Here is a 26,553-nt window from a genome sequence, read left to right on the forward strand (position 1 = left end):
TTCCTTTTTCTCTCTCTCTCCGTCTGTATCGAGCTTAAGTTTGTTGGTCTGTTTGTGCCGAGGTAACACTTCTCCAGCAGAGGAAGCTTCAGTCTTTACTTGTGTTCCAGTCGCAGCAGCTGCTCCTTACCGTTAACGGTTAAAGACCGCAGCTGCCCGTCCTCCTCCACCTCCACCCGCTCCTGCCCGTTCTCCACGATTCTGGAGGAGAGAAGCACAAGGAAGAGGGGGTGAGGAAGAGGGGAGAGGGAAACATTCACGATGACTTTGAACTAGGACGGCACACTATGAGGAAATATATTGGATATAGGATATTGCAAAAATGATTCAGGATATTGGAGAGAATGCTCATTTTTGTATTAATATTCTAATTTTTCATTCAAAATTATAGAATTAAAGAAATGTAAATATAACAGTGTGATCAAACAAAGGTTTTTTTTCGATTTGGAGGCTGGCACATCTCTGCAGCACCAAAAAACTATATTCAGAATATTGGAAACATATTTTGGCGTTAACAAATATTGCACCCCCACACCGTGCAATTTGGATATTGCACTAGTATATCCATATATCCATATCGGATTTTGTTAAAATTGTGACTTATTGTGCAGCTCTCCTTTAAAGCAGACACTATTTAGTCTGGCATTGCCAGTCCACACAGCAGTCCTGGATGGGAGAAAACCGTGCTCTGGGTTCTTGGCATCGTTGTTGGTGCTGCTAAGCGCCGGACGGAGCAACGGTGCCGCTGCAAAACACCCTTGGGAATGAACTTTTTTGTTGGAACGTGTGTATGTTCAAAGGTTGTTTCAGTCGTGCAACAGAAAACTCAGACTGGACAGATAGTCTAGTTAGCTGTCTGGAGTTCCCCTGCAGAGATCTGAGAACCAGTTAACCATAGTCCTCATGAATCCACCAGAGGTTAGAACGCCAACACAAAGAAACAGGAAGGTGACGGACATCTGGATGAAATGAGGGACATCCGGGGTACCTGAAAAGTCCTGGAAGTGAAACGTCATCGACGTAGACTAGACTTTCATGGTACAAACTGAGTTCTTAGTAGAGACATGGCTGCTGTGACATTAAATAGAAGTTTATTTGTTCATTCAGAGAAAGAGCCCTGTTGACCAAAGGTCCCGTAATGGCTTTTAGACAGTTACTGAAAGAGCCACAATGCCTGTGTGATATTTGCGATCTGGTCCACAGAGGGAGTGCTGTCACAGCTGGAGAACAGCTGGGCACTTCTTGCTAGTCTAACAACCCCATCCACAAATATATTTCCTCATCAATGTGACCGTGGAAACACAATGCACGTCCTGCTATCACTCAGAAACACGGATGGTGTAACAGAGGGGCAGAAATCAACCAATCCTCACTCACAGAAAATGTGCTACAGATGTTTGTTGTTTAGGGACTGCATGATTCTGATATTAGACTGGGTCGAGGCCCATTTAGACCAGAGGAAGTGATTGGCCACATGATTTTGCAGTGGTGGGGGTCTCACTTAAATGGTCCATTTGTGTGACATCTTGTTGTGTTATTTAACCCATAAAGTAGCAGAAGTAGACTTTGTATTTCTCACTACTGTTTTTTATTTTTCCTTTACCTTCGTGATGCGTCACGTTGTAACACACCTTACACTGCTCGCCTAGCTGCGAGCATGGCCCGCTTTAAAAGCAAGCCAATCAGAGCAGAGGCCCGAAGAGTTCACATAGTTAATCACCGTGTTCAGGAGACTTCCAATTCAAATGTGACATATGAAAGACTCATTTGTTAACATTTGAATGACATACCATGTCTTGCTCCAGTCTAGGCTGAGCCAAAGCCATGGGTCGTAGCAGGTTTTTTCGGATCACACTTGCTTGCTTGTGAGGGCCCAGTCCAACTCTGCTTCTGACTGGCTAGTAGTCCTTACCTAGGTCCTGCGCATGTGTGACTCCCAACAAGGGCTGCCCGATATGAGGAACATATCTAATTGCAATTTTTTTTTTGACAGATTGCAATATTATTCATGATACTGGAGGGAATAATTGTTTTTGTATCATTATTCTCATTGGAAATTATTAACATTAAAAGAAATTAAAATGATTACAGTGTGATTTTTGTGTGCCCATATTTTTATGGGCCGTTATATTTGCCAATACCAATAGCTTGGGAAATATAATCAATATCAACCCGCCGATATATCAGTCGGGCTCTAATGACAATGCAAGCAGTTGTAGGTTACGTACCCTAACGCCTTCATAAAGACACCAGCTGTGTTGGAAGTGTTACAAGTCTGACCTAGATCAACACTACTTCTACACAATCACCACCACTGCTAGAAGTAAAAACCTTGACCGGTTATTTGTTAAAGCTCCTCCAAAATCTTTAGTCTGTTTGATTTTCATTGGAGCTTTGAAGCAAAATAAAACGACATTCAGTTGTTTTGCAGCTTATCCAGCTCAGGAGATTCTTCAAATCCCACAACCTAATGCTCTGAATGAGTGTAGAGACCAGCTGTTCTCACTTCACTTTTAATCTGTGAAAGGCTGACTTGGATGTATTATGAACGCTTATGAAACAGTCAAATATATTATTTAAATGAAGGAACAGAAGATGAACTGTAACTTACTGAGCAAAGCTGCTTTTTATTGATTATTTCACCTAGTACGTTTGTTTCCAGTTCGGTTATTATTTCAGCCACAATGGATGGATTTTAGGTTTTGTAACAGAGGGCAACTGTCATTCTCTGTCTATTAATGCAAGTAGAGTCATCTTTACTAAAATTGGATTTTCAATTTCCAGTGATGTGTGTGGGGAAGCATTTAATCAATAAAACCATCCCATGCATACTGCTGCAATGTGTAGAGAAAGTGCAAAAGTCTAAAAGCCACGATCCACTCCATTAGTGTTAGGGCCCTATTTTAACGATCTGAACGCATGCCGCAGGTGTGTTTAGGGCGTGTCCGAATCCACTTTTGCTAGTTCGACGGCGGAAAAAAGGGTCTGTGCACTAGGCGCACGATTCAAAAGGGTTGTACTTAGTGTCTTCATTAATTCATAGATGTGTTTTGGGTGAACGTACATTAACCAATCAGAGTGTCATCTCACATTCCCTTTAAAAGCCAGGCTCGTTTGAACCTTGGCACATTGCTATTATGATGTTTAAAAGCAGTGTTAAAAAGCAGTTTACAATTTAATATTTTATTTTTAATATTTAGCATTTTGTGTGCTGCTGTGCTTCCCTGTGTGTGTATATGTGTGTGTGTGTGTGTGTGTGTGTGTGTGTGTGTGTGTGTGTGTGTGTGTGTGTGTCAAGCATAGTGTGAGGGCGCTGTGCATAAGCCTAGGCATATTTTACTAATTTGCTGTTAAAATAACAATGAAATGCTGCGCTACTGACTTTAGACCAGGTTTTTGGTGGTCAGTGGCACGATCACTTCCCGCTGCCTCAAGATAGCAATACACCCAGATTTCCCCTGCACACACCTCCCTGTAAGACCAGCACGCCCATGGGCCCACACATGGGCGAAGGTGCATTTGCTATTTAAACGCCGTGGGCGTTGGACGGGTAATTGATAACTGCGTCGGGCTTAAACTAGCAAAGACACTTGTGTCGAGCTTCACGCTGGGTGCAAAATGGGTCGCTCAGTGTCTAAAGGCAGATACCAGACACTGGTATAATCCAAATTAGTCAGTACGTAGTCTGTATGTTAGGCTTTACCCCTCCCCTTCTGCTATCTGTGTTACTGTTCTCAAAATCCCTTTGCCACGGGAAGCAACAACCTTCAAACCGAAAGCTGAACGCAAGTTTTAAGGAACAATTGGATCGTACAACAAGGCAGGCCAGCTTGCTTCTTTCAGTGAATGATTGTAAAGATTTACAAAGATTATTTACCATCTAACAGTTACGTGGTAGCATGTTTGCCCACCGGTTATGGAGCTGGGCACGATAAAGACACAGATGAAACAATTACTGCTGGTCAGTTGTCAGTCCTTAAGGAACCAGAAACACTGCTGGCAAGGATAGATGGAGAGCCATCCTGTAAAGGACAACATTTCAGGACTCTCTACCTGGGACGTTACAGGGCCCAATTGGTGGGATTGCTGTGGATGAAGTACACACAGCAATGCATTGGTAAGAGAAAATTACATTTAACCATGTATCCGGATGATATATAGATCATGTTACTTTACTGTGGGAACAGTTAGCTTCATTTAATATTGTATGTGGCTTTTGCTTTTTTTCAGTTAGAACAAGTTCCTTCCCGAGACTATTTAGCAGAGCCACCGTCGCTGCGTCCGGAGTTTAGCACCACCCAAGACGACTGTGCTTGGTTTTAAGAAATGCAAACAGCCCACAGAGTTCTTCTCTTCTATCCCAGAATGGATGTGTGGCGTAGCCAGTCAGTATTTACCTTTTAGTGGTGATCTTCCTGCCGTTGATGATCTTGGTGGAGGTGGACACAGAGCGGAAGTTGCCCATGCCGCCTCCTCCTCCACCACCTCCTCCTCCTCCTCCTCCCCCAAAGGAGGTGGAGGAAAAAGAGGTGAAGCCTCCACCTCCCAGACTGCCCATGGTTGTCATGTGACCCATTTGACCCATGTGACCCATGTGACCCATGGGGCTCATAGAGCCAAAAGAACCGAAGCCTGCAATAAACAGGACAAAAAGAGAGAGCGATAGAGAGAGAGAAAGAGAAAGAGCGAGAGAAAGAGTGAGAGAGCGAGAGAGAGTGAGACTCATTTAAACTGGTGAGTGTGGTTTGCAACCACTTTGTGATGTTTTGTTTATTTATTAATGGCTGCATGTCTTACCCGGGTCAAACGGTGAGAAGCCAGCGCCAAAGGGAGGAAAACCGACAAAGCCCCCGAAAAACGGACCGCCTGCCCGGCTGCGATGTGCTCGACTTTGGTGCCGCCGCCCATTGCCGAAAAATGGGTCATCACTAAATGGGTCTGTACCTGAGAGAAAGAGAGGAAAAGTATATTAAAACAGTAGCAGGAGAGAACAAGAGAAATATGAGTGGAAAAGTATATTAAAACAGTAGCAGGAGATGAGAAAGATTATGATTCAGGCTGAAATTTTTGAAATCTGCATTTGGGTAAAAACTTAAACTAAAGCACTGGCAGACATGACGACGTACCAACTTCTTCACACTGTGACTTACCAAAAAAGTCTGCAAATGGGTCTCTGCCTCCGAAGAATTCCCTGAAGACGTCGTCTGGGTTGCGGAATGTGAATGGTTCATGGAAATGATCTCCGTTGTGGAAATGGCCTCCTGAAATGCCAAAGAAAACTGCTGTAAACGGTGTAAACGTGGACCAAATAACAGCACCTAATTCAACATTCAACATGTGCTTCTGTTGAATTACCCAGCAGCCAACTCTGTTGCAACAGACACACACTGTCACCACAGATGATTTTTCCTCATTTTTTAAATTAAGGCATTGGAATCAATTTTCAAAAGATGTTTTTTTATTCTTCTTTTTAGTCAACTTTGGCATGGGTGTGTATACTTATGAACTGTATATGTTCTCTTAAGTTCAAACTAAAATCAGCTGTTCTCACACACACACACACCCACGAAATATTTAGGTTTGTGGTTAAAGTTTTGAGCCTATCTTTCTTACCCCTTCCTCCATTGCTCCCCGTCAGCCCCTCTTTGCCATAGCGATCATATGTGCTCCTCTTGTTCGCTGGAAGAGGAAAGTGAAAAATCTCAAAAGTAGAATCACAACAGTTCCAGGACCGAGAGGAGGAGGAAGAGGAGGTAGAGGAACTCATCTACACCCATCAGACCCTTTGTTGTCGGTATTCCAAATCCAAATTTATTCACAAAGCACATATACACACAATAGTTTACCAAAAGTGCTGTACAATCGGAGAGAACAAACACATAGAAAGAACACAAAAACAATATACCGTTTACCAGCAATATGACAAGATCATAGAAAGGCAACTATTCTGTGTGTTAAAAACTTGTTTTAAGACAAAGTTTGAAAACAGGTGGTGTAGGGGCCGGCCTAATGAAATAATAACAATAATATTAATAATAATAATAATAATAATAATAATAATAATAATAATAAATAGCACTTTTCAAGGACCCTTTACAGAATTACTGTGGCTAAGCTAGGGGAGCTTGTAGGCTGTGGTAAACAGGTGTTGTCCAGGGATGTAGCATTTTGGATATCTGCACGCAGGGTGTTCCAGAGGGACGGGCTGCAACACTAAAGTCTCCAAACGTACACAGTCTGGTGTCTAATGTGAAGGGGCAACTGATTCCAGAGTTTAGGGGCTACTGGTATTTGCTTAGGGCTGGGGAATATCAAGAAAATCAGATTTCGCAGTATTCTTGTACTAATACCTCAGTGTTGATATTGTGGCAGTATTATAGGGTTGACAACACGTGCTTTCCCAAAATATCTTCACAATGAGATTTAAGGTAAATAATATTCAGTAATGTAGGTATAACGACTAAGTGGGTAAAGGTAAAAATAATAGAAGAGCTAGGACAGTCTGGTAACACAGAAAAGGACATCACTTTACTGTAATGCAGCCTTTAAAACCAGGAAAAGACAACAACCCATTAAAGATATAATGATATTCAAAATCTAACACGTATCTAGTTACATATCACAATATCAATATAATATTGATGTATTGCCCAGCACTAGTATATGCTTCACTGCATTAACTATAGCGCAGTGCTTCACTGGTGTTTGTGTGCAGACTTGTAAGAGAGTTGGGATACAAACCGTCTGACAGGACTTCATACGCCTCGGACAGCTCCTTGAACTTCTTCTCCGCCTCCTCCTTGTTCTCTGGGTTTTTGTCAGGGTGCCACCTCAAGGCCAGCTTTCTGTAACTACACGAGGACAGGAGAAAGAGGACGGCTGCTCAATAACTTGACTCAAAAAAATGAAGATGCTGTGCTTATTAGGGCTGAACAATAGTGTGGTTGACATCAGACTCTTCTCAGTTGTAACAGCGTGGGTCTGGGGGCGGTTCATTCACGGCCCATTTCCAAAGGGGTGTCACCAACGGACGCCACTCAAATGCCTCTGGGCACAATTTGATAGAACTAAAACCAATCAGAGCGATGAAGGAGATGACGTATGCAGGCCGACGGAAAAACATCTCAACCAGCGCGCATGTTGCAGAGCCCGCCATCGTGTAAGGCCCGCCTCGACAAACCCGTCATCCTAATAGCAATGCACCAAAGGCACAAACGCGCCTGGCTTTAAAGGGAATGGGAGATGACACTGATTGGTTTCTTGCATGATATGCCTTATGATTAATGGAGACACTAAGTACAACCCTTCTGAACCATGCACCAGGCGCACAGAGCCTTTTCTCCGCCGTCAAACTAGCACCCTAAACGCACCCATGCGTCTTTATCACGATAAGTTTACATTAAACACAGTTCAGCCAGTCAACCCCTGAGAAGCTTTTTATTTATTTTTTTATTATATAGCCAGAGAAAACAAAACAACACAATGTGATAATTCTAGGGCTACATTTGCACTGCTACCTTTTGGTTTAAAAATGAATATCTTTTGCTGTGTTTACACTAGGCAGTTGCCGGTTTCAAGGTATAACGCGGTTTAAAAAAACAACAACAAAAAAAACGCTGTTTCCGAGATACCGCTCCTGGGGCATGAGCTATTCCTTTATGAGTCAAGAAGGGAAAGTGCAGTCTACAAATCCCTTTCCCTTCCAGTTTATTTAAAAATAAAATGCATTGGAGTTCAATTTCTGTTTTATTTTACCCAGACATTTCACGATAACCCATTTTAAAGTTACATTAAGCCTGTGATATTTCTGCTGAAGGTTATCATACCGTCAGAATCTCATACCGACCCATGCCTAGTGTACACCTCGCTAGGGCTGCACGATATGAGGAAAATATCCACAATGCGATAACTTTGCATACTATACAGCACAGTATTGTGATATTTTCCGTGGCAACACTATATCGATTCAGACGCCAGGTATGAATCTATTATTATACACGTATCGATGACATAGCAATGTAAACGTAGCCTGAAAAGCCCATTTGTGGGGGCAGATCGGCCAGACACTGAATTTGTTTCGGGATAACCATCTGGGATGAAGCACACCCCAGCACTTTACTGCCAGAGAAAAACACTTTACAGGCCAATGTCCTAACTGTTTAAATCAAATGTGTAGCTTCCCTTCACACTCTTTATAAAAAAAGAAAAAAGAAAGAGCTGCGTGCTGTTAATGAAGCTCCATAGAAAGGTAATCAGCCTTTAGGGAGTCCATTCATTAGCTGCAGAGCTGCCAGCCAGGACAACAAGATGATAGCATCGCTGTGCAGATGTCTGCTCAAGTGTTTAAGAACATTGCAGCTTAAATATAACATTTTACATTTAATCAACTCACGCTTTCTTGATTTCATCTGCGGACGAATCTCTCCGTACTCCTAAAACCTGGTAGTAGTCCAACATGATGAGTGGATGAAGGGAGAAATTTCAGTTAACGGGATGAACCTGAAGAAGAAGAAGAAGAAGAAGAAGAAGAGCTGTCAGCCAAACACCAACATGTCACCGGTGAGACTGTCTTCACCATGAGCCACTCTGTTTAGAGTCTTGGATTTAACAGTAGAACAACATCAAACTATGTCAAATAAGATGGGACCATGTGTCATTTCACAGTGTGTATGTACGTGTATGTGTGTGTGTGTGTGTGTGTGTTAACTTTTTTGTCCACCCAGCCAAATGGCTAGTTTATGTTCAGTTCAGCTCAGTACGGCTATGTGGAAGATTGTGGCGTCTGGAGACTTTTTCCGCGCCGAAGTGCCTAATCCTTCGCGTCCTCCTTGGCTACTAGCAACTGCACAATCCCGGAAGGCTTGTATCATGTGGACGTGCTGACCGGTTTGTTGGCATTACTTAGAATTCGACGTGGGGACGACAGAAACATTGCACCATAGCTTTAACACTCGTGGGTTTGGCGACAACTCGATTAGTTGGGTTATTGATAGATATATAAAAACTGGGTTTCTTCATAAAAAATCATCCAAAAGGACCACTTTAAAACTTGTTTACAATAGGTTTCTTTGATGTACGTTTTTGGCGTGAAATAGGATTTAAAGAAAATCGACTAATCAACTATGTGGGGGGGCCACCCGAGTTCCATTATAACTTGGAAAACAGAAGGTGCAACCAGCCCTACAATTAAATTACAAAATTGAAAATGTATGATTAAATACGTGCAAAGTACCAGTTTTGGCTCTTAGTTTTTTTTTTTTTTTTTTAATAGCTGAACAGTGTCTACTTGTGTCCCCTTATCACAGGTTGCCTATGTCTGTGACCTTTGTTCAGCCAAAGACTGACATTCTCTTCTAAGATAGATTAGTTTGAATGTGCATGCTCGTGTTTATGTGTTTAACAAAAGGTCCTTTGTAGCCACTGGTATATCAAAGAGCCTTTGGTACACTGAGTCAGTCTGAACTGGTCTAAAAAAACTGAAAAAAGGAAGGATGTTACACTCCTTCGAAAACAGACAATAAGGTATGGCTGGGTGATATGGAGAAAATCAAATATGAAGTAATTTTTTACCAAATACCTTGATATCAACATTGCAACGATATTGTAATGTTGACTATTGGTGCTTTCACAAACTATTGACACAATGAGATTTTTGATAAATACTCAATAGTAATGTGGATATAATGACTAAGTGGGTAAAGGCAAATAAAAGAACAGTCTGTAAGTTCAGAATATCACCCGTGCCAAAATAAAAAATTGAAATTGAGAATAAAAATAGCAATTAAAATCCTATCTAAATGTTTTTAAGAGCAATTCAGCCAACAACCTTTGAAAAAGCAGAACATAACCTTGTATATGAGCGCTGATCCCAGTTTTATTTACAAAGTCAGCCTGTGTCAGAGTCTCCTGGTGATTTATTTACATATTCATATTATTTTTGTTACTGGTTTTGTAAAGCATAGTTAAGCATAGTATACATGTTTGTTTATCAAATTGTCATTACATACACGGTTCATGAAGTCAGTATGCATTTTGTAATTATTTAGATGATATGCAGCCCTATTCCCTCCCTTTGCCATATTGTACACAGTACATATAAACACCATTCCTATCAAAATGCTCAGCTTAACATAAGCAAATTATGGTGCATGGTATATTTGATGCATTTAAGCATTGAAGTTTTTTAGAGCCACTACATCCAATATTGCACATGAACAATGATTTCAATTAGCCTACTTCAGTCTGCAATCAATAATGGAGACAATGAGGCAAGAAACTGTGGGTGAAAATTAAGGAAATTACTCCGCCACAGTTGAAATCAACACAACATAAATAGTTCTGCAGTCCTAAATCATAGGAAAATAGATTTTACATGATAATGGGAATCATTTCAAACATTGACAGCAGAGTGACGCCACAATGCTGTTACTTCCAACCAATACCATGCATTTACTTCTGGAAAATAGTCTTCAATTACCTTCATTCTCTGGAGCAGGCATGCTGCATTCTGATGTTAGGGGTGCACGATTCGAAAAAATTGGGAAACACTTTTTTGCAATTTTCTGGTTGTAATTATTTACAACTGATATAACGCTAACTATGTCAACAATAACCATGTTAGGGCTTCTGGTCATGACACTTAATACTAATAAAACATGAATACAGACAGAACTATGCATGTGTCTTGATTCATCACCACACGATACTAACTTCCAGGTCGAACAAAGCTAAGACATGTAACGTTCAGACTGATAAGTGAAGGACTTGAACGCCTCATAAACCATAGCGTTAATTTACATCCCGGTATTTCGGTGCACCGGGTTAAGCTTTGTGAGCGACGCTAGCTTGTTTATCTCTCTTTGACCCCGAACGCCTCCTGCAACCTGGCAAACAATAATACAAGAGAACGAGCCAGGAACGGCAGCGTTAACGGGGAAAACAGTATGTGAGAAATCCGAGTGAAGAGTATTTTTTTCACTGAAACAAACGGGTTTTGTTTATGGCGGTAGCCGCTGTTAGCTGCTTTCCTTTCCTAACGTAAGCTGGTTAGAGCGTTAGCTTAGCTCGGCTGAGCAGTGGACACCAGTAGCCACATTAACGTCAGCTCTGCTGTCAAATACTCTTACCCAATTCAAATCCAGCCGTCCGTGGTCCCAGCAGATATGTGGGACAGATAGACACTCTGTTATTAAAGTCGTGTCAGAAGCTAAACAGGTTTATTCATGTTCAGCAGCCTGCAGGTTCTCAGATTAGACGCTACGTCCTGTTTCTGACATCGTCGTCGTCTTCTTCTTCTGTTACGTTGAACGGCAGCTTGCATCCTTGAGTGTTGCATCACTGCCACCTGCTGGAGTTAGTTAACTCCTACGCTGCCTGGTTCTCCTTGTGATGTTAAAAGAATCTTTTTTTTTTTTTTTTTTAAACTCTCCTTAATTTACCAATTTATTTATTTCTTACCCATGTGAACAGGAACCCAAATAAATGTGATGTCAGTCCCTTATTGCATTTGAAATAAATTGCCAATATTTCAAATAGTAAATCTTTACGATCACTGGACTCACTTGACACAAGAGAGCACTTACGTTAGAGTCACTACAGACTACTTTCTTTGGTTTCTTCTTTGTTCAATTCCTTTTTAAGCCATCAACGTGGTTACATCTCAACCGTTCTATTCACATTTTAAGTTAATTTGCAAATCTCAACTCTACGAATAAGAACCGCTGAGAAGCGCTGTCACTATATCTTTTCATCCATCATTAAAAAAACAAGCGGATTATTCGCTGAACCTCTCACCCTACAATCTGCACCTTCATTTCTTGACATCATTTTCTTCAACATCTTCTTGTGTATTGAAGGAACAGGCTGCCCATTACCGCCTTTCTACATTATAGTACATATTTTAGGACATCTGCACTTCTCCTACGTGCATATCCTTGTTGAAATGAGGCGAACTGTTTTGACAGTCATGTCAATTAATAAAAATGTTAAATATCTACAATACTATATGTAATACAATTATGTTTTCATGTATACAAATCTGAGGACTAAAGTAGAAGTACAGAATAGTTTTTGCTAATTAAATCTGTTGAAAAATAAAATGATCAAAATTGTGTACATGGTTTATCTGAGCTGAACAGGAAAGCATATATTTTTAAACCTTCATCTTGGCTAAGAATGTAAGCCAAATAAAGTTTTTTGTTTAATTTCATTAACCAAAGACCTTCAATCCAACATTACATAGTATTACTTCATTATACTACATGTGTAGTAACATATTTCCTGTTGTACTCCATGGTATTTTCTCTATTTGAAACCTGGACCCTATAACATCAGGGCCTGTTTGGAGTTCTTTTATAAAGTTTCTTTCTTGCTTTCTTGTCCTTTTCTTCACTTACCTACTGTGTGTGAGTACCTTCTGAAAAAAGGAATAGGAGGAAGAAAATAAAAAAATCATCTTGTGATTCTTCAACCACTAATTAGTAGTCATGCCACACTTTCTTACAACTATGACTTTATTATTTTGTTGAAGCAGACATGGTCAGAGTGACAATTAAAACAGCAAAATAAGGGACGGGACAGAGAACACGGCAAGCTCCGTTAAACAATTAAAAACAACAGTGTCAGGAAAAAGAGGTTTGCTCATGTTATCGTGCCTGAAGGTGCTCAAGGTGAAAATAGTGTTAGGGTAATTGGCTTTATTTGAGCAGCTTTGCAGTCGCCATGGAGGTCATGGTGGTCATGGTCGTCATGGTCATGGTGGGCACGGTGATGTCTTTGAAGATCGGCTGCGTGACACCAGCGTAGGACACTTTGTTTTCGCTGAGAGTCCCTATGATCATCTGGCGCATTTCCCTGCTGGCATCGCCACGCACCGCCAGCAACGCCTGGATGTGTTCCTCCCTACGGAGAGCAGGAGGGACCAAAAACCTTAGTGGGAAAGTTTAAAGGGACACTTCACCCCGAAATTCTAAATACATGTTTTAGCTCGTACTTGTACAACTATTTATCAATCTAGATAGTAGTGTTGGAGATATCAGCCGTAGAGATGTCTGCCCTCTCTCCAATATAATGGAACTAGATTGCACTCTTTTTTTTGTTTCATGTGTAAAAACTCAACAGCAATGTCTCTTTCCAGAAATCCTGACCCGGGTACTCAAGATAATCCCCAAACCTTTCTAACAGGCTGTCATTGTGCTAACTGAGCACAGTTAGCCTTTACAACAGAGACGCTTTGCTAGCTACACTTGTTAAATAATGTTTCATTAGAGTTCGCTGTTGATCTGATAGCTCTGGTGTGTGTGTGTGTGTGTGTGTGTGTGTGTGTGTGTGTGTGTGTGTGTGTATATATAGAGTCTGGCTCAACGAATGTACAGTGCTTCAAAGTGCTAAAAAGCTGGCATCCAATTCCTTTTCTCCCGCTATCTCTGCTACACATTTTGCAAGGCCATCGTCACTGCATCCGGGGCTTAGTGCTGCCCAGGACGGTTGTGATTGGTTTAAAGAAATAAAAACAAGCCAGAGTGTAAGCGGTGTAGCCAGACCATACTCCCGGTCTGGCAATGAGAGACTAGTGACTGTGTATACCTGATGTCAGGGTATTTGGACACCAGAGTGGTGACCTCCAGGAACAGCAGCGTGGGGTCAGTCAGCTTGAAGACTTCAGCGATGGCAGCGATGGCACCACAAAGCCGGTCTGTGTCTTCACCCTGCACCCAACAATCCACCAAAGTTAGGCATGCCCCTCCCACCTTTCAGGACTTTCCTGTCATTCCCATGCCAAATGTTGCATCATGTCCACACTGGATCTACTCAGCCACACTGTGTAGCAGAAAGTGTTTTGACAGCTTTGCCACTGTTTGACGGATTTGTTAAACTTAACACAGCGGTTAATTGTTAGTTACAACTGTAATGCTTGGCTGAGAGTGAATAATGTTGCAGTATCGTGAAACCAATACATGTGAACTCACGGCAGCCAGTTTCCTAAAGAGGAACTTGAACTGATCAGCCTCTTTGATCATCCTCTCAGCTCCCTCTCTCCTCTCATCTGCGTTTTTGAAGGTAATCCTCTTCTGCATCACTGCTTTAATGTACTCCACCACCACCCTGCGCAGGGCTTCGCTCGTCATCTCCTGCACACACCACAGCCAACATATTATCAAATATTAATAATCGCTATTCAGAATTCACTTTTTGCAGTAGGCAATTAGTTAACTACCACACTCTTTTGCTTCTGTATTTTTTACAGTTATATAGTTAAAACGTTATAAAAGATCCAATACAGAAGTGATAGAGGGGAAGGACTCAGAGAAAAAGTCTCAATTACAACTCTGTCTTCAATTTCAGCACCACGGACAGCAGCATGGATTCATCAACGCACAGCAGCTCCCATCCTACCTGATTGAAGGGTTTCTTGATCTTGTTGAAGTCATTGAAGTAGTCCTCCACTGTCACGCAGATGGTGTCCACAGCGTGAGAGCCCGTCAGCCACTTCCTAGTCAGCAGCTCATTTAGGTGATGCTGGTCAATGCAATGTCAAAATCAAAAGCAAATAAATGCATTGGAGCATTTTGTAAATCAGATGAACTTCCTAATGTGTTTTGTTCCCTTTTTCGGGTCAATTAAAATGAAAAGCAAAGGGCACTCGATCTGTCGGAATTCCATTTAGGAATCAGTTACCTAGCGATATAATGTAATATTTTATTTATATGTCATGCCACTAAGTGGCCCATCCCACTACTAATAGTACTTATACACTTAAATACTATCTTGGAAAAAACAGCAACAGTGCAGTGAGAAGCAGTGAAAGGTTTTTGTACTTTTAAGAAAATGTGTTCTTGTTGCCACAAAACATTTGCCAAATTTTATATTAATTGACACACAATTGCAATTGCACTTAGATATACAAAATACCAACTACCGTATACGTCAGAATATACCGTATACGTCAGAATATACGATGACCCTGATTATAAGACAAAGCCCCCTTTTTCATTTTTCTCATTTATGGAAAAATACTTCTACTACTAAAAGCCAAATACCGTTCTCATAGATAAAATAATTTTATTTAAAATAATTCTAATAAAAACACAGTGAATATAACAAGGTAGGCTGTTGTTATTAACATCTTTTAAATACATTTTTCATTATCTTTTTAGATGAAAGTATCACATTTAAATTAACGGTAAATATTTCCAAGACTCTGGCAATGAGCATCTCATCATTTTGATTTTGGGTCACGTAATCACACACCTCTCCCGTCGATCTCTTGGAAGCAGCCGCTTTGAGGACCACGGTGAGATTTTCTCTGGCTGTTTGCATTTTTGGACCGTGTAACATCTCCATGACAACACCTCGCTAGTTCTACTTTCAACTTCCAGACTTTTCGTATCCAGATACATAATTTGTTTTGTTTTGTCTATGCGTGACTGTGGATAACGTTAGTGAGGGCGAGATGCTTGCTACGGTTACGGATGAATCGGTAAAAACACGTATTATTTCTCTGAGTCACAGCTTTGTTCTGACAACGCTGGGCGCTCTCTCTTCAGGCTCGCTCTCTCTCTCTCTCTCTCTCTCATAATACGTAATACGTTACCGTGCTTTCGGAGCTCGTCGAGGCTCTGTCTAAAACTCTGCTTTTTCTGACCAGCTGTTTGTAACATTACAGTTAAATGAATAATGGATCATTTTATATTTATTACAGATTTCTAATGCCTGTTGAAAGAGGTGACGCCCATTAACAGCTGAAAGTCTAGACTCCGGTTTTAAGACGACCTTTTCAGAATGTTTTCTTGGGAAAAAAAACTGTTTTACATTCGGACCCATACGGTACTTAGAATAAAAAAACAGATCTAGTGATAGAAAGAAAACTAGCAGTTAAGAAAAAGATTGTTTTGCGTATTTGTCTTTTTCCATGCAACAAACTGTTTTGAATTATATACATACACTGTCATTTAAAGGTTTGGTGTCACTTGCAAATATCCATACCACTCCATTATAGACAGAGTGGCGGATCTTTAAAGCAATATCTACATTGCCCATTATGAGCAACCATTCATCCAATGTTCCAAAGGCCCATTCTGTACTAATCTGATATCATTTTAAAAAACTATCTGAGAAAACATTGGAGAAACCTTTTGCAATTATGTAAGAACATAATGTAATCTGAAGACCGCTGCCCTGGTAAAAAAAGAAGAAAAAGAAAAAAAAAGCAACTAATCTCAGCTGATATTCTGTCTATCGTGGAGTACAATGGAAATTTCTAAGTGACCCCAAACCTTTGAACGGTAGTGTACTGTTTAGATTTTCATAATGTTTTTTTTTTTTTTTTTTTTTTTACAGTTAACTGATAAAACTCTTCTTGTCAGTTAAATAGTTAATTATTAAATCACTTCTAAAAATACAACAAACACCCTTTAAACAATAAATATAGATCAGTCCGATGAGAGCTCTTCTTACCTCGAGGTCCAGGAAGACTTCATCCAATAGGAACTGACATCCCTCCTTGGCCACCTCATTGAGCGTCCTCTCTATGGCTGCATCACTGTCAGTGGGCTCGGAGGACTGCGAGTACTTCCTCTTTAGACTGTTAATGGACTCTCTGATGAACACATGGGATAACATTACAATATGGAACCCCAAAGAGTTCAATATCAAATTTATAAAGATATATAATCACATCATATACATGTATATTTATATATAAATGCCTGTAACTTTATACTCAGAGTGCAACGTGTTGCCATCTTGTGGTTGACAGGCTATATCTACTTCCATGTGTTTGAGCGTCCCTGTCGCTCGCCAGCTACACTGACTGTACTAAACAGTCTGTTGTGCTAATAGATTCCTCCTTTTGCTCCAGTCGCATGCAGTGGTAAACTCTCCTCTGGATTTCCTAGCTTAGCCTAGAGACAAGCAGCTAACTTGGAGCCCGCAGCTGGACAGCCTACGTCCTCTGTCTGCCAAGCAACTTGACATTACCACATTATGACCAAAGTCCTATTTTACTCAAAGTGTAAACACTAGTTCATCTATGAAATGTAAACTTACTTGAATGTCTGGCAGTTGTTAATGATGGCTATCATGTACTGTACATAACACTGAGGCATCTGTCTGTCTCTCATGTGCTCCTCTTTGTAGGTCACCGCCTCCTCTCTGTACCTACACGAAAGAACACACACACACACACACACACATCTGTTACCAGGTTATAATTCTATGTTGTTTCCAACATTTTTTGATTGACCATGCATTCAGAAAAAATCTGACATAATTCTTCATTCAGACCTTTATTACATCAGAAAGAAAGTCACAGTATTAAAAATTACCTGATAAGGAAAGTGTTCATCTGTTTCAGGCAGAGCTTCAGAACTTGCTCTTTGAAATTGTTGTCAATCTGTGCAGCAACTTGCAGATTCTGTTCAAACATCTGATGAAGAGTGAAGAAACATTCAAATTAGGATGAGAGAGAATGAGCCAGATGAGATGTTTTCCTTATAAGCACCAAGGCCAGTTATTTCATGGATCCAGGATACTATTCATCCTGATAAAGTTTCCTAAAGTCACTGTGTGTGTGACTGCGTGTGTGACTGCGTGTGTGTTACCTGAAAGACTATGGCAGGCAGTGTGGTCTGGTAGTATCCGTCTTGGTCAGCTTCAGGCTCCGTTTCTTTCTGCCAGTCCTTCTTGTCCGTTTCCAGGGCTTTCCTCAGCCAGCCTGTTATATTAGACTGAAGATATGGACAGTCAAACAGAGAATCTGGATCCACACTTAACAACAACAACAAAATGCTATGTAACCTTTTTTATTTTGTGTTTTTACAAACGTTTTTTTGCCACTTTAAACAGTTTATTTTAAGGGGAATTTAAATAAAGGGGAATTTAACACTAGCAAAGGTGACACACAGGGAGGCAGCACAAGAGGATGAAAAGAACCAAACATACTCTATTTAAAAGGCAAGCTGTTTTTTTGTAATTAAGTCACTGTGTTTAGATTTCCAAGGAGCAGGTCTATTTGTAGTGCAGCAAATCACAATGTGATTATGTGTGGATTCAAACAGCAGGCCAAAATGAAATGAATGCAAGCATAATGTGTGTAAAGACTACTGTATAAAATAAAGACGTGAACAGGACATCCATTAGCATTCCTGTTAATGTGTGTGCTGTCTGCCTACCGTGAAAGTCTTGACATATTTGCTGAGCAGGTCGTCCACCACATCTTGGGGCAGCAAAGGCTCCAGCTGGTTGATGTCACACTCTGAAAACAGCTCTGGGTGGCCCATCATCTCCGCACTGAAACACAGACAGGCACACATACACAGATTCTATAACTAAAACTCAGTTCCATCTGCAGGTTTAAGCTGCTCTCAGATTTTGTAGCTAAGAAAGCCACAGTTCTAATAAATGTTAGATAACTAAATCATACTAATAAGATTTGTTCATCAACAGAGGAATTTGTCTTTAATGGTTGTACTATGTGCAACAGATAAAGCACTCCTAGCTTTATAGTTAACCCCCATCACTTTAACCAGCAGCAGCAGCAGCAGCGTGCGTGCGTGCGTGCATGCGTGTGTGTGTTACCTCTTATATGTATTGAGGACCCAGGTTAGCAGGGATACGATCTCATTAGCCTCTAAATCCTCAGAGGCCAGTTCTTTGACACGAGAGGACACAGCACTGTGGTAGAGGCCGAAAAACCTAAAACACATTTACACACACGTGAGCAAACACTTACATGAATGTGTTATAAAAAGAGGAAAATAAAAGCACAACTGAATATTTTGACTTGAAGCTCTTCATCAGTTGAGAGCCTAACCGTTCACTAAATTCATGGTTCAATTAATGACATGGTTCTGATGACACAATAGTGAGAATGAGGCTTTCAAGTGCTTAGAGGTGGAAGGACAATCAGGTGGCAAAGAAAACAAAATATTTCTATTCTGAATCTTGTGTTTAGGACCGGTTCTGTGCTGACAGACAAACCTGTTGAAAGTGTTGTAGTGCTGGGGAAAGCACTGCACCATGAGGTTCTTGACAACGATGAGGTCATCCAGAACATATTTCCTGGTTATTTCTAAAAGACGAACCAGCCACATTTTATCAGCCTCTTTTGTCACTGCCTGGGTGCCCTCAATGCGGGTGCCAACTGTGCCCTCCAACACCTGGAACAGAAACAGATCAAAGTACAGTTGGCCAGACAAATAACTCTTCTTGAGGTAAAAAACTAAAATGTCTACCCCACATCTATTTTGCAAGCAAATCAGAACTAATTTCACCATGAATTAAGTGAGATGAATAGCAAGAAGAGTTAGAAGGCAAAGTGGAAGAAGAGCTGATGAAGAAAAAGAAAATAAAAAAGGGAAGAAGAGTTAGATAAGGAAGAAAAATCAGAGAAGAGGAGGAAGAAGAGTAGGATGAAGAAAAACGGAAAAAAGGGTATTCAAACTAGGGGCACAATAGTACACAACCATGGGGCAAGCCCAAATAGTACAAAGAGATAATCAACTGTGATGTAATTGTAATATTGTGTATAACTTTCATCATTTCCTTTACCTGAAACATCTTGTCCTTCCACCGTTTGGGTCGTCCAGGCGGGATGAACCCCGTCTGCTTCTTACGGTCGACCATCCGTCGATCAATCTTCTCCTCCCGCTCAATGATGCGAACCGACGACACCAACATAGTCGGATCACGGCGAACTGTCAACATGGACCTCTGCAGTATCATCCATAGCTGCTTGGCCAGTTCATCTGATAACCCCTGAACCTGGAGGGGAGACACAAGGAGATTGAAAACAGACTTAGAGCTTGACTTCTGTGGTTACATAGTCAAAACAAATGCCTAAGATAGACATTGTCCCCCAGAAGGGTACATCTTTAGCTCAAGAGAAGATAAGCTTACAAACATATGACATATACACTACCGGTCAAAAGTTTGGGGTCACTCCCAAATTTCCATTGGACTCCATTGTAGACAGAATCCCAGCTGAGATCAGTTGGCTTGTTTTTTTTAACCAGGGCAGCAGTTTCCAGATTACATTATGTGCTCACATAATTGCAAAAGGGTTGTTTTTTTTAAATAATATCAGATTAGTAAACAAAATGTGCCTTTGGAACATTGGATGAATGGTTGCTGATAATGGGAAATGTAGATAATGCATTAAAGATCAGCTACCCACCCAGATTAGCTGGTATCCTGTTTATAATAAAGTGGAATGGAAATTTGTAAATGACCCCAAACTTTTGACCGGTAGTGTATGCTTACAACCATATAACAACAAAGGTTAAGTACTATTGTCAGTTAAAAGAAGAAAGGGAGAGTAGAGAGAGAGAGAGAGAGAGCAGAATGGTGAGTATGACACAGCACTGACGGAACTTAGTGAGGCTTATGGTAACTGCTGTGTTCCCGGTGTGAGATTTGCACTGTGCTCTCAGTTCAGTTGGGAAAGACTGGCGCAGCAAGTTTGCCTCTGCAAACATCTGTGTGATTCTTCATGTACAGAGCACAGAGAGTCAAAGAACCTTAAATATGTGGTCAAAGAGAATCACCATACTGGAAAGGGAGAAACGTTTTGATGGAGAGTGGAAAAACATGAGAGAAACTAACAGTGTTACAGGCAGACAGTCATTTTTTAGATAAATGACACTCAGGTTTATGATTAGAGTCCATAACATAATATTTTGCGGTAGGTCTGGTTTACAATGGAAGTGTTTACAACTGTTGCCAGGCGGTGATATTTCCCCCCCCCCCACTGTGGCCACCCCAAGACCTGCCCTTCAACAGTTACTATTGGCCAGGCGTCCATGCTAACGCAAAGTAACGTAACTTGATTTGTACAGGTCCAATACTCTAACCAATCGGCTATCGTAACCTTGACCACTCAAGGTCAAATACCTAACTCCAACCAATCCACCACTATCCCAACGCCAATAGGTCTAGCCACGCTAATGGGTTTTGGTGTGGCCATAGTGGGATTCATGTATTTTGCTGCAAGGCAGCCTGCTTTCATTAACTTGCGCTCTATTCTTCTCTACCATTTCTTGCTAATCTTGTTAGCACGCCCTCTGGTGTTTTGGAGAATACTGCAACGAACAACATCTTCAGCATTAATGCATCTGTGCATGCTTGTAGCCCGAGGGGTCTGGTTCACTCTACTGTTGAGGTTAAGATAACACTATTTGGTATTTAAACTTCTCACAGACTGACTAGATATTTCAAATTACATTTTTGTTTTTACAGCTCTGGTATCGGACCAGTGTTCTCTCTTGGACAATACTCAGATTTTAGATATCAGAATCAGTGTCCGGGGAGAGAATAGCGTCAGTTTGGTGCATCTCTAATCATAACGACATGTATGATAGTCAGATCTTTCACAGCACTCAAAAGCTCTATCACTTAAACTTACATCTTCAAAGTAAATGGAGATGAGGTTCATGTCGCTGGTGTTCTTGCTGTCCATACGATACTGCTCATACATGAGGTCATCCCGTGAACACTCCAGCTCCATCAGCTTCCTGTGGGCCTGCAGCAGCTCTCCCTGCTCTATCAGCTGCTGCGTGTCTGCCACAATCTCTGGTACTGTACACACAGCAAAGTGACAAAGACACACAGAGTACTGAGAGCAAGACAAAACAGGAGAGAAGTTCTCCGGGATTCACACTCCTTCTAAATGTGTTTAAGAGCAATTTACCAAACACGCGTTGAACAAGCAGGACTTGTATACAACGAGGATCTCACTTTTATTTCCAGAGGTAGGCTGTACCAGTTTCTCTCTGTGATTTATTTAAATATTCATATTATTATTTTTAACCAGTTTTGTTAATTGAGGTTTCATTTACTCAAGCATAATATACATTTTTGCTTATGAAAATTGTCAGATATAACAGGAAAAACCATAGATTTCTGTCAAATGAGTAAAAAAAAAAAAAGAAAGTCCCATTCTGAACCTTGTGGTCTCGAACCTGTCTAAAGCGTGTTTTTTTTTTTTTTTTTGTGACAGTAAATGGTCTGCGATGGGACACACAATTGTTGACATCTTTTAGTTTGGGCTGAACTAACCTTACCAGAGAAAATGTTTTTAAGGTTTTCCACAGCTGAAGCCAGCTGACTGTGTTGAACTACAGCATCCTTGACGTCCTTCAGGTTCTCTATGGTGTTGATGCTCTGCCTCCAGTCTTTACTCACATCAGCCAGTGAGCCCTGGATGTCTTTGACATCCAGCAGAGCACTGTGCAGCTGGGTCAGTCCGGTGCGAACGCCATCCAGCTGGGACTGGATGGCTGCCTGAGGACATCAGGGGCAATCAAGACACAGATATTACTTAGTTACAAACGTAAGAATTATTATGCTTTGTGTCAATTAATAATAATGTGGTATCTGAGGAAGTGTGCTTTCATACTATTTGTCACACCATGTACAATACAACAGCATATTGTATGCTTTGTCACTGTTAAATACATTTCAGCATTATTACTTAGCTGTTATCCAATAAAAAATAATAAAAAGTTTAAAAAGAAGAAGTATGCACCAGAGACGAATGCTTCCTATCTGCTGGGGAAATTATGTAAACTGTGACATAAAATCAGAAAGATTAGATTAGAAAAAACTAATTAGTTAAATATATGCGTGTTGTTACAAGTTGGAGCCAAATTAGAAGTTTACAAGTGATGGAGACCCAATATAAGCATTAGATACAAATGTAATTTTTTTTGTGCAATTACTGATTTAGACAAAAAACACCAACCTTCAATATACATTTTATGGATTATTTCTGCAGTTTAGACTGTTGACATTTTTAGCAAACTTGTGAGTTTTTGCTCTTTTTTTGACATTTCCCTGACAAAAATGGTTGTTGCTGAAAAGAAAATTGAATGAATAGCTAAACGTGTAAAATGAAGGCGTGACTACTGAACTATACTGCACTGTCTGTTAACACAGCACCTTCAGCCTGGCTTCCACAGAGGCCTTTTTCCGAGCCTCTCTTCTTCTGTACTGCTCCACTTTGTCCAGCTGGTCCGAGCGCTGCAGCATCCCTGCCACACGCTGCACCGCCGTGGCAACCGCCTCCCGACTCGTCTCCTCCATAGCGTTGCTCAGTAGTATATAGTACCGGTCTTATCCAAAGGCTTCATGTAAACACTCGAGCTGAAATATACAGACAACAACAGACTGCTAGTGAGTGGCATGGGATACTTTCCATAAAATCATCTCTCTGTGCAAATCAAACCAGCTGTTAGGCTAACTGTAATAAAACCATGCATATGTCTATGTATGGTGAAGGGTATGTGAAGGCTATTTTAATTCCAAATGCCAATTTCCAAAAGGGAAATTTTACAAGAGGCATAATATCCTTTAAAAATACAAATCTGCCTGCATCTATAGGGATTTAACATAAGGGTTTGTATACGTATGCCCCCGGCATTTTAAGGAAGAACATTTATATACTTACGAAAAAAAATTGTTGTACTTAAAGGCTGTATGTTTCCTATTTTTTTAATTTAAGATCAATTTCCAAGAGATAATTTTTTATTGCTCTTTTTTGTCAACTTTAGCATGGGTGTGTAGACTTATGAGCACAATTGTACACATGACACTCCTTTCTCCACGGTTACCTTGGGATGTAAACTTGTGACCGAGACCATAAAACGACAGCTGTGCCACCGCCTTTCTCAAACTTCCCCGGAGCTATTTGGTTGTCAAACATTATTAAATGGCTAACGTTGCACTATATAGAGTAAGGTTCACGTTAGCATCGAGTGACGTTGGCTAGTATTTGGTAAAGATGTTATGACAGCTAAGCTAGCGGTTAACTTGCTAACGTTAGCGTAGTTTTATTTGGACAGCTTGTACACAGCAACTTACGTTACATGAACTAATCACTAAGCCATATTATGTCAAATAAAACCATCAGCTAGATAACCCTTTAAGCTAGTTAACATTATAAAAATGTTTAACTCAATGAATGTATTAGCATACACTAAGCTAAGCTAACAGGGCACGAGAAAAGGCTAAAACAATCTCAGCGCCTGTTACACAAGCTCGCTCCACGAACCCAAGAAACAGTATTACCTCAGGCACCTAGGGTCTACACGTAGGGAGGAAGACATGCATTTCTACATTATTACTTTGATATTTCTGACCAGCTAGCAAAGTTATATTGTTGTGTTCCTCTTCCTCATTAGAGCTCCGCCCAGGCAGCACCCGCACCCCACGTCTGTTCTTCTTTGAGGTTTTACGGCAGTTGGCCCGCACGATGTTGCATTACTGCCGCCCTCAGGTTTTGGATGATCACTACTTGCGGAAATGTGGCTAAATCTACTGCGACCACTTCATATAATGCGGGGTAGTTATGAGATTTTATAAGCTGACCTTGTTTTGTGTTTACAATTTTTTTTTAGAAAGAAATAAACCGTCAAAAGGAGGGGGGTAAAACCTAAACTACAATATCACACTTTCTAATCAAATTTAATTTAATTTAGTTTAATTTTAATCTGTTTATTGATCCCCTATGGGGAAATTACAATTAGTAGCCAAGTAAAGCATTCACATGATAAAGGGGTCTAATCAATTGGAAAGTGTACTTACTGTAGTTACAGCACCTGAGTAGCCTTCATGGCCTCTTGATTTTTTAATGACCTTTTTTTTTTGGACAGCTCAGTGCTGCTGTTATCTTTGGCTCTGCACTTTTTGAGTTACAGCCAATCAGCAAATGTTGATGAAAGATACACTGAGCATTGGGCAAACACTCTGTGTCAGTGTCCCATTGTCTCATCATCTGTCCCTGCCACAGGCTGCTGTCAAAACCAGCTCATCTTATTGACTTAATTCATTTCCTCGTTTTTACTATTTAGTTCCATTGGTTTCCTCTGAAGCTAAAGAAAGACACAGATGCACAGTGTTGGGGTTTCCTCCTCTGTGCCCCCCCTTTTTGGACACTGTGTCTGACTCCAATAAAAGACCTATATATCTGTGCGCTTTGTTAAATTGGAATTACCTTGATCATAAGCCAGAGCCAAATAAGACAACAAAGTCAAATACAGTTTAATCAGTCAAGCATGTGACTTTTATTCACACAGATCTGTGGGATCACAAAGCCTCTGTCCACATCTAAGCCACGTATCTCCAGACTGTCAGACCTTCTGAGCCCCAATCTATACTTCCCTTCATCTCTTAAAGGCCTACTTTCTTTCTTGGGCCCCCTCTCTTCTCCAGCCCACGACTGTCATCTTCACACAACACATGCCAGGGTTGAGGCCACTGTGCAGTGTCTCTTCATCATTTGCTCTCACATTAAAGCGGTACATTGTGCTCCTGTCTCAGTTGTTATTATTACTCAGTGTACTTTGTTCAAGGCCACAGTGACTCTAACTATCTTATAGTTATGGCGTAAGTTAAATAAGCATACACCAAAACACACTTGGTCTCTCATAGAAACCTTTTACATTCTTATCTGCAAATTGTAAGAACATTACTCAACAACAGATATCATTTACAGCATAACATGACATGCCTTTTACTATTACAACTCCTAATTCTTGTGTGGATAGAACCGTTGTGTTTTCATTATAGACAGATCCACAATTGTGACTCAACTGAAGTGTGTTGTTGCAACATAATACATCCATGGTTGATGCTCCACGCCCTTGACCGGTAGCTGATTGGACAAACGTGTCACGTGGGTCTGGCTACTCCCGAATTTCCAAAGGACAGTAATGGCGGCTCATTCGGAATATGGTTATCACTCGCCGATGTGAGTCAAGTGCAGATTTGAGTCGCGCATGCGCCACTTTGTGACACGTAGCCCACAAGATGCTAACGAGAAAATTGACCTACAGTACAAAGTTTGTTCACCGCTGGCTACAATTTAGCAATCAAACACATCAAAGTCTGTCACTTGTACGGCGTTTTGAGCTAACGTTAGCAATCAAACAATCATAGATAGCTAAAACGTTTATGAAACGATGTCCATATTTCGTTATTGTTTGTAACGAGAAAAGCTTATTATTTTATGGATTTCACAAATTTCTAATTGGTTTAAATTGGAGCATGCGCAGCTCACACATGCACTCAACTCACATCCGGTACTAGCTTATGTTATGAAAATAGTTTCTGAGTTTCTAAAAGCAATTTATGCAAAAAAAATAGGCCATACAGTGGCTGAATCTGTCTTAATTTCATATTAACAAAGAATAGTAGTAATAATAGTAATAGTAGTAATAGTAATAATAGAATACTTTTATTGGATAGGCACTTCACCTTCAACAGATTTGACACACAGCTTCCACTGCAGCGCCGCCTTCCCAGGATGCTTTGAGGGCGAGTTAAAGTTGCTTGTTCACCCATAGGAACAAAGTGGAGCGGCGTGACAGAAGCATGGCATGGCCAGGTGGCTCTGCACGGTTAGAACTCCTCATGGGGGTGACGAAAACCACCCACTATAGCTTCAAATTCCAATTATAGACCCACTGTGTTTGTTCCCTGACAATGTTTACCTGTAGTTCCTTTTGTAAATGCTAGGTGTCATAATCACCATACGTGTAGATTGCTTTCACAATTTGG

At 40.7% G+C, this 26,553-nt stretch overlaps 2 protein-coding genes and 1 long non-coding RNA gene across 5 annotated transcripts; 1 reads left to right on the forward strand and 2 right to left on the reverse strand.

Annotated features, from left to right (window-relative positions):
- Nucleotides 1-11,347, reverse strand: LOC117954645 (dnaJ homolog subfamily B member 6-like). Its single transcript, XM_034888604.1, has 8 exons — nucleotides 11,127-11,347; nucleotides 8,393-8,499; nucleotides 6,742-6,851; nucleotides 5,614-5,679; nucleotides 5,151-5,261; nucleotides 4,798-4,944; nucleotides 4,398-4,632; nucleotides 1-201 (listed from the first exon to the last, which is right to left on the reverse strand). Exons 2-8 carry the CDS (start codon nucleotides 8,455-8,457, stop codon nucleotides 96-98), a joined length of 840 nt encoding a protein of 279 aa, XP_034744495.1. The 5' UTR covers nucleotides 8,458-8,499; nucleotides 11,127-11,347; the 3' UTR covers nucleotides 1-95.
- On the forward strand, nucleotides 6,943-26,326 carry LOC117954671. Its single transcript, XR_004658862.1, has 3 exons — nucleotides 6,943-7,099; nucleotides 9,491-9,493; nucleotides 26,316-26,326. It is a non-coding gene; the product is annotated as an uncharacterized LOC117954671 (long non-coding RNA).
- exoc3 (exocyst complex component 3) lies at nucleotides 12,645-24,599 on the reverse strand. 3 transcript variants are annotated; one of them, XM_034888531.1, is made up of 16 exons: nucleotides 24,064-24,296; nucleotides 22,936-23,139; nucleotides 22,059-22,278; nucleotides 21,401-21,573; nucleotides 19,549-19,761; nucleotides 18,979-19,157; nucleotides 18,577-18,693; nucleotides 18,171-18,288; nucleotides 17,601-17,726; nucleotides 17,325-17,425; nucleotides 17,047-17,157; nucleotides 16,456-16,597; nucleotides 14,395-14,517; nucleotides 13,968-14,129; nucleotides 13,585-13,706; nucleotides 12,645-12,900 (listed from the first exon to the last, which is right to left on the reverse strand). In XM_034888531.1, exons 2-16 carry the CDS (start codon nucleotides 23,077-23,079, stop codon nucleotides 12,696-12,698), a joined length of 2,256 nt encoding a protein of 751 aa, XP_034744422.1. In that variant the 5' UTR covers nucleotides 23,080-23,139; nucleotides 24,064-24,296; the 3' UTR covers nucleotides 12,645-12,695. The 3 variants fall into 3 exon arrangements, with proteins under 3 accessions (XP_034744422.1, XP_034744424.1, XP_034744423.1); XM_034888533.1 differs by lacking the exon at nucleotides 24,064-24,296 and adding an exon at nucleotides 24,580-24,599 and having other exon boundaries at nucleotides 12,696-12,900; XM_034888532.1 differs by lacking the exon at nucleotides 24,064-24,296 and adding an exon at nucleotides 23,607-23,626 and having other exon boundaries at nucleotides 12,696-12,900.
- Nucleotides 26,327-26,553: the final 227 nt, after the last annotated feature.

This window comes from Etheostoma cragini, chromosome 12 (assembly GCF_013103735.1).
Source record: "Etheostoma cragini isolate CJK2018 chromosome 12, CSU_Ecrag_1.0, whole genome shotgun sequence".
NCBI classification, from domain to species: Eukaryota; Metazoa; Chordata; class Actinopteri; order Perciformes; family Percidae; genus Etheostoma; species Etheostoma cragini.

Coding starts and splice junctions, on each gene's coding strand:
- exoc3 (XM_034888531.1), bottom strand. CDS start 23,079: ATGGAGGAGACGAGTCGGGAGGCGGTTGCCACGGCGGTGCAGCGTGTG. Junction 21,574..22,058: donor CCTTAAAAACATTTTCTCTG/GTAAGGTTAGTT, acceptor CTGTGTGTACAG/TACCAGAGATTGTGGCAGAC. Junction 14,518..16,455: donor AAGTCTTCCTGGACCTCGAG/GTAAGAAGAGCT, acceptor TGCATTGACCAG/CATCACCTAAATGAGCTGCT.
- LOC117954645 (XM_034888604.1), bottom strand. CDS start 8,457: ATGTTGGACTACTACCAGGTTTTAGGAGTACGGAGAGATTCGTCCGCA. Junction 5,680..6,741: donor GTATGAAGTCCTGTCAGACG/GTTTGTATCCCA, acceptor TTCCTCTTCCAG/CGAACAAGAGGAGCACATAT. Junction 5,262..5,613: donor GGGGAGCAATGGAGGAAGGG/GTAAGAAAGATA, acceptor TTGGCATTTCAG/GAGGCCATTTCCACAACGGA.